Source organism: Gobio gobio, assembly GCF_949357685.1.
Source record: "Gobio gobio genome assembly, chromosome: 19".
Classification (NCBI taxonomy): domain Eukaryota; kingdom Metazoa; phylum Chordata; class Actinopteri; order Cypriniformes; family Gobionidae; genus Gobio; species Gobio gobio.
In genome coordinates this window covers 1,583,479-1,590,753 of record NC_137112.1, presented here as the reverse complement: position 1 = coordinate 1,590,753, position 7,275 = coordinate 1,583,479, and the positions used below count along the sequence as shown (strand labels likewise).

The 7,275-nt window shown below is 43.8% G+C and overlaps 1 protein-coding gene across 3 annotated transcripts in view; it reads left to right on the top strand.

The window, feature by feature from the left end:
• Positions 1-7,275, top strand: part of ldb1b (LIM-domain binding 1b) — a 59,999-nt gene that overhangs the window by 30,457 nt on the left and 22,267 nt on the right. For all 3 annotated transcript variants that reach the window (XM_079845157.1, XM_079845159.1, XM_079845158.1), the window contains one exon: positions 6,189-6,291. In XM_079845157.1, coding sequence (XP_079701283.1) covers positions 6,189-6,291 — 103 coding nt within the window. The remainder of the gene's footprint in view (positions 1-6,188; positions 6,292-7,275) is intronic.

Below are 7,275 nucleotides of genomic sequence, written 5' to 3'. Positions count from 1 at the left end.
CCACTCATAACCGGGAACAAACACACACACACACATTCTCTCTCACACACACACACACACACACACACACACACACACACACACACACACTCACACCGCCTGCGGTTTCCACTCATAACCGGGAACAAACACACACACACACACATTCTCTCTCTCACACACACACACACACACACACACACACACACACACACACTCACACCGCCTGCGGTTTCCACTCATAACCGGGAACAAACACACACACACACATTCTCTCTCTCACACACACACTCACCGCCTGCGGTTTCCACTCATAACCGGGAACAAACACACACACACACATTCTCTCTCTCACACACACACACACACACTCACCGCCTGCGTTTTCCACTCATGACCAGGAACACTCTCACACACACACATTCTCTCTCACACACACACTCACACCGCCTGCGGTTTCCACTCATAACCGGGAACAAACACACACACACATTCTCTCACGCGCACACACTCACCGCCTGCGGTTTCCACTCATGACCAGGAACACTCTCACACACACACACACACAAACTGCATCCACTGTTCCCTTAACGCTGGGTTATTTGTGAAGCTGAACAAGCTGATCTTTCCCTCACACACACACACACACACTCACACACACACTCTCACACTCACACTCACTTCTTTAGTGACATTGTTGATCTTGTGTCTAAAAACACAACGCCAGCGCCACCGACGGCTCCAGTAACCCGAACGAAGCTCGTTGATGTGTGAGTGAGTGAGTGTGTGTGTGTGTGTGTGTGTGTGTGTGTGCGCTCATCCGGGAGAAGTGCCCATATAAGGAGTTCCACCCTTAATGATGTCACACAGGGCCGTACTCAAAACAAAGCACAAAAAACAAACAAAAATAATGACTTTATTCAACAATTTCTTCTCGTCATGTGACCAGCGGCGGCCAATGGTAAGCCGGCGTTAGTAACTCAGAAGCGGGTTTGGAATGGTTTAATTATTGCGTGAACTAGCGCTTTAAGATCTAGCGCTCGCAGTAAAGGCTGAGGCTTTGGTCTGAAGTATAAGGCATGTTCTCTCATGTCTGACCTGTGAACTGGGGAGCTGTTGTGAAATATTGATAAGTGGCGCTTGAGGAAGGTGTGTGTGTGTGTGTGTGTGTGTGTGTGTGTGTGTGAACAGGACTGACCTGTGTCCGGTGTCGTCCCCGGTGAATGTTTAATGGCTCTGAGTGTGTGTTCTGAATGTTTAATGAAGGATGTGCTGTGATTTCGGCTGAGGGACGTTTGCTCTGAATGGGAAACATGTCCAGTCTCAATAAAGACTTCAGGCGGACGCTCTCCTGAAAGCTCAGATGATGATGTGGGGGTCAGAAGTGTGTGTGTGTGTGTGTGTGTGTGTGTGTGTGTGTGTCAGGTGTCTGATCCGTGAGGAGATGAAACCCACACCAGGTGTTTAAAGGGGGCGTGTCTAAAGCCTCAGTCTCACTGTTAGAGTTGATCCTCATGATGAACACGGACAGAGTCTCAGAACACGTGTTCAGAAAGTGTGTTTAGAGAACGGCCCTGTGTGACATCATAAAGGGCGGAACTCCTTATATGGGCACTTCTCCCGGATGAGCACACACACACACACACACACATCATCGAGCTTCGTTCGGGTTACTGGAGCCGTCGGCGGCGCTGGCGTTGTGTTTTTAGACACAAGATCAACAATGTCACTAAAGAAGTGTGTGTGTGTTTGTGTGTGAGTGAGTGAGTGTGTGTGTGTGTGAGGGAAAGATCAGCTTGTTCAGCTTCACAAATAACCAGCGTTAAGGGAACAGTGGATGCAGTTTGTGTGTCTGGAGTTCTGCAAGTGTGTGTGTGAGTGTGTGTATTTGTTCCCGGTCATGAGTGGAAACCGCAGGTGGTGAGTGTGTGTGTGTGTGTGTGTGTGTGTGTGTGTTTGTTTGTTTGTTCCCGGTCATGAGTGTAAACCGCAGGTGGTGAGTGTGTGTGTGTGTGTGTGTGTTTGTTTGTTTGTTCCCGGTCATGAGTGTAAACCGCAGGTGGTGAGTGTGTGTGTGTGTGTGTGTTTGTTTGTTTGTTCCCGGTCATGAGTGTAAACCGCAGGTGGTGAGTGTGTGTGTGTGTGTGTGTGTGTGTGTGTGTGTGTGTGTGTGTGTGTGTGTGTGTGTGTGTGTGTGTTTGTTTGTTTGTTCCCGGTCATGAGTGTAAACCGCAGGTGGTGAGTGAAACTGATCAAATGTGTGTGTTTTGTTGGCAATCGGCACATAAGTGCACATATTGTGACCAACATCAACGTATAGTGCGCGAGTGTGTGTGTGTGTGTGTGTGTGTGTGTGTGTGTGTGTGTGTGTGTGTGTGTGTCTTTAGCTCCGCCCACTGCACTCCTCCACGAGCTCGGCTGTATTCAGAAAGAATGGGTTCAGTGTTTCTGTCTTTTATAAATATGATAAACTAAAGACTCTTGGGAGATATGAAGGATCAACACTACTCAATAGATACTCAAGAGTAACATGAGACTGTGTGTGTGTGTGTGCGCGTGTGTGTGTGTGTGTGTGTGTGTGTGTGTGTGTTATGACCCTTTAATGGGTTGGAAAACCTTGTTTACACTGAGCATGAGTCACTTTGGTTAAAAGCACCTACTAGGTAGGGATGAAACGGTATGGAAATTTCACATCACGATTATAGTGACCCAAATTATCACGTTATTAATATTATCACGGTTATTAATATTATCAAGGTTTTCTTCAAACGAGATGAAAGTGTTCAAAAAGAACAGATGCACACACTGAAAACATTTCAACAAGTTTTATATTCGAAAATCAACAAACAACAAATAACTGAAGCAGCTCTAAGCACTCTTTTTTTAAGCTAGATTATGTGGGATTTCCTTCCTTATAATGGCCGTCGTCAATAGCAACGCATAAATAATAATAATTTGGTGTAAATATAATCTCTAATATTATCTCTGTAAATATATTCTCAAGCAATATTCTCATCAGTGTTCAGCTATGATGCATTTAAATCAGCATATTGTGTATACGGTATCCTGGAGAAATAATGCATATCCATATTTCCACATGATTTGACAGTTTATTTTATTAAATATCAAAATGTGTGCATCATACCTGACACCTAGATGATCACTTTACAGTCAGTTTTATGACTGTCATTCTCTTCAAATGCTATTGAAATCTGAAACGTGTATAACATTACCAATGTTGTGTGTAGCTTTAGAGACGGTCCCTAAATTCGCAGATTTCAGCGAGTGAGCGGCGCAAACATAACTCCGGCTAATCTGAACGCCTCTGATTATGAGATATTATATTCATAAACTCAATAGAAACACGTGTGAGTGGTTATAATGTGCAACGCGATTATAACAGACGGCTTTTGAGAAGACAATAATAAGTTCAACCGCCAAATTATCCCTTAAATGTCTCCCTAGTCTTGTCTAAATTTGTTTGTTCGCTTCACGTTATTATTTCCCAGACGTAGTTTTGTTATGAGGTCAAAGTCCACTTGCCTTGCGTTCGTAGTTTTGAAGTGTTTCCTCTATTACAGCGACTTTCTTCTGTTGTTCTGCAGACAGGATGACCATCTTAGATTAAGTTTCCCTCAGGACTTTCGTAAAAGCCAAAATATGACACGCCTCAGATTTGGTCCTTTTAGAGGCTGAAAAATTTCCCGACGCTGTCATTTCATTCAAAAACAGCTTTAACAAGATTTACCGACAGTTTTCAAAATCGTAATAATCACACGCGGTTTTAATGATAATTACATTTTAAACGATATTACTAAACGTCTCTAAATTTTATCGTGAAACCGGTAATTGTTTCATCCCTACTACTAGGTAAATAATGTAAGTTTTTATTTAAAGGCGCAGTGTGTAATTACTCGACTCAGAGGCGTGTCTTGACTCGTGAGTGGGCGGAGCTTTTATTCTCTTACTCGACTCAGAGGCGTGTCTTGACTCGTGAGTGGGCGGAGCTTTTATTCTCTTACTCGACTCAGAGGCGTGTCTTGACTCGTGAGTGGGCGGAGCTTTTATTCTCTTACTCGACTCAGAGGCGTGTCTTGACTCGTGAGTGGGCGGAGCTTTAATTCTCTTACTCGACTCAGAGGCGTGTCTTGACTATTGAGTGGGCGGAGCTTTTATTATCTTACTCGACTCAGAGGCGTGTCTTAACTCGTGAGTGGGCGGAGCTTTTATTCTCTTACTCGACTCAGAGGCGTGTCTTGACTATTGAGTGGGCGGAGCTTTTATTCTGCCGCGAGTGCTTCCGCTTCTTCCGCTCATGCATGTGTGTGTGTGTGTGTGTGTTTGATCCTGTCACACACATGTGAGTGTGTTAAAGTGATGTTGTGATGTTGTCTCGGCGCTACTATGAGACACTTGTTCACACTGCAGTGAGCGAGATCATATGAGGCGGGAAAACATGGCATTCTGGGTAAATCAACAACAGCAGATTTACACAATCAGACTAAATGTGTTGAGCTGGAGAACAATGAGGAGTTTCTGTCCATCAATGATCCAAACAGTGGCTAATAAAACACATCAGATATTAGTGTTGCCATGGTTACTGCACAATAACACGCGGGGATGATGTCACTGATGGGCGGCGCACACACACTGATTTAAACTTTCACATTTGGGATAAAGTCAACACAATATATAACACTGATCTAAAGGATATTCTAATCCTAAAAAATCTTACATACTGCACCTTTAAGACCCAGATATTGCCAAAGCTGTGTGGTTATTATTTATGATTATTGTTTGACAATAAGAACATGGGCATCTGGATGGGAAATGCATAATTATTTGTTTAGGTTTTGTCTCTATGCTCATTTCAAAGCAGTTTGTTATGTTTATAATGCTTTAAGTTTTAATATAAGCATATATATATATTAATTTAAATATGTATTTTTAACCTCAAACACAATCTTGTGTTTCTGAAATGAGCAAACTCTTCGTTCTCGTGTGGTTTGTTTAAATCAGTCTCAGACCGTCTTCCTGCGCCTCCATTTTACGATGCGCCCGTGACGTTGACGGCGCTCAGATTTATGCGCGAGACGGCTCCGCCTCATAATGACCGCTCGGCGTGTTTCCGCGACAACGGGGGTCGCGACCTCATTGTGGCTGAATGCATCGTGTCATAGATGTGTTTAATTGGCGGGATGGAGAGGGTGAGGGGTGTGGCTGACCTCTGACCCCTGTTTATGAAGGGTCTTTACTGCTCGAGTGTCACTGTACTGCACCCCACACACACACACACACACACACACACACACACACACACTTCCTCTCACACACACACACACACACACACACACTGCCCCTGCCCCTAAACCTACCCATCACACACACACACACACACACACACACACTTCCTCACACACACACACACACACACACACACACACACACACACACACACACACACACACACACACTGCCCCTGCCCCTAAACCTACCCATCACACACACACACACACACACACACACACACTTCCTCTCACACACACACTGCCCCTGCCCGTAAACCTACCCATCTCACACACACACACACACACACTCACTTCCTCTCACACACACACTGCCCCTGCCCCTAAACCTACCCATCTCACACACACACACACACACTTCCTCTCACACACACACTGCCCCTGCCCGTAAACCTACCCATCTCACACACACACACACACACACACACACTTCCTCTCACACACACACTGCCCCTGCCCCTAAACCTACCCATCACACACACACACACACACACACACACACACACACACACACACACACACACACACACACACACACACACACACACACACACACACACTATACATTCACTCCATAAGTCTTCAGTGTCACATGACCCTTCAGAAATCATTGATATTAATGTGATGTCACTAACTGAAGTCTCTCTCTCTCTCTCTGTCTCTCTCTCTCTCTCTCTCTCTCTCTCTCTCTCTCTCTGTCTCTCTCTCTCTCTCTCTCTCTCTCTCTCTCTTCTCTCTCTCTCTCTCTCTCTCTCTCTCTCTCTCGCGCGCTCTCTCTCTCTCTCGCGCTCTCTCTCTCTCTCGCTCTCTCTCTCTCTCGCTCTCTCTCGCTCTCTCTCGCGCTCTCTCTCTCGCTCTCTCGCTCGCTCTCTCTCTCTCTCTCTCTCTCGCTCTCTCTCTCAGGCTGTTCCTCCAAGTCGTTCAAGCTGTACTCCCCAAAGGAGCCCCCCAACGGAAGTGCTTTCCCCCCCTTCCACCCCGGCACAATGCTGGACAGAGACGTGGGGTAAGTTGTGCCGATCTGAGTCTGAACACTGTGACTTTACACACATGCTGGTCATCTAATATTCACACGCTGGGCAGAGACTCGAGTGAAGAAGAGGCTCGATGTAAACGTTAGGCCTGTGGCGATAATCAATTAATCAATTAATCGCACAATAAAAAAAATGAGCTCGATAATTTTTCTGGACGCGATAATTTCCAGCGTCCGTTTTTATATCCATTTTTGCCAGGCGTTACATTATATGATCACGCTCTTGTCTAAATGTGACAAGACACACAAGAATGCGTTGTGTGTGTGTGTGTGTGTGTGTGTGTCTCCGTCTCATGTCCACTAATCGAGGGACACTCTGACACACACACACACACAGACACACACACACACATCAAGTTCTCTTTTGTTCTTGAACAAACAATAACAACAACACAGATAATGTTGAGTATTCTCATATTAGGAGTAGACATGTGACGTATCCAATTTTCATGTTGCGATTAATTGCTGAAGCTTTTATCACGGTATACGGTATTATCGCGATATTGAAATAAGTTGCAAAAAAAGTGTTGTCATACTATAACAGGTTTAAGAACTCTTTTTGTAATAACAAAAAAAACAATGCAATACACACATATAAAGTAACATTTGCAAACAAATATAAAGTGCAAAAGAATTAGGCTATAAAGAACAACAGGTAACACTTTACGATAAAGTCTTATTATTTAATGCATTAACTAAGATTGAGCAATAGCTACGTTTGTTACAGAAAGTATTATTTTTTGTTAATGTTAGTTAAGAAATACGACTGATCATTTCAGGTACGTTAAATAAGTTATTTTTATTTTAGTAATGTTTTAAACAGTAACTAAGAAATTAACATTAAGAATAATTAATGCTTTATTGTATTTTTCATTGTCAGTTTGATAATAATGAATTAACATTAACTAATGAAGCCGTATGTCGCAAAGCTTTACTGAACAATAACAAATAATCAAA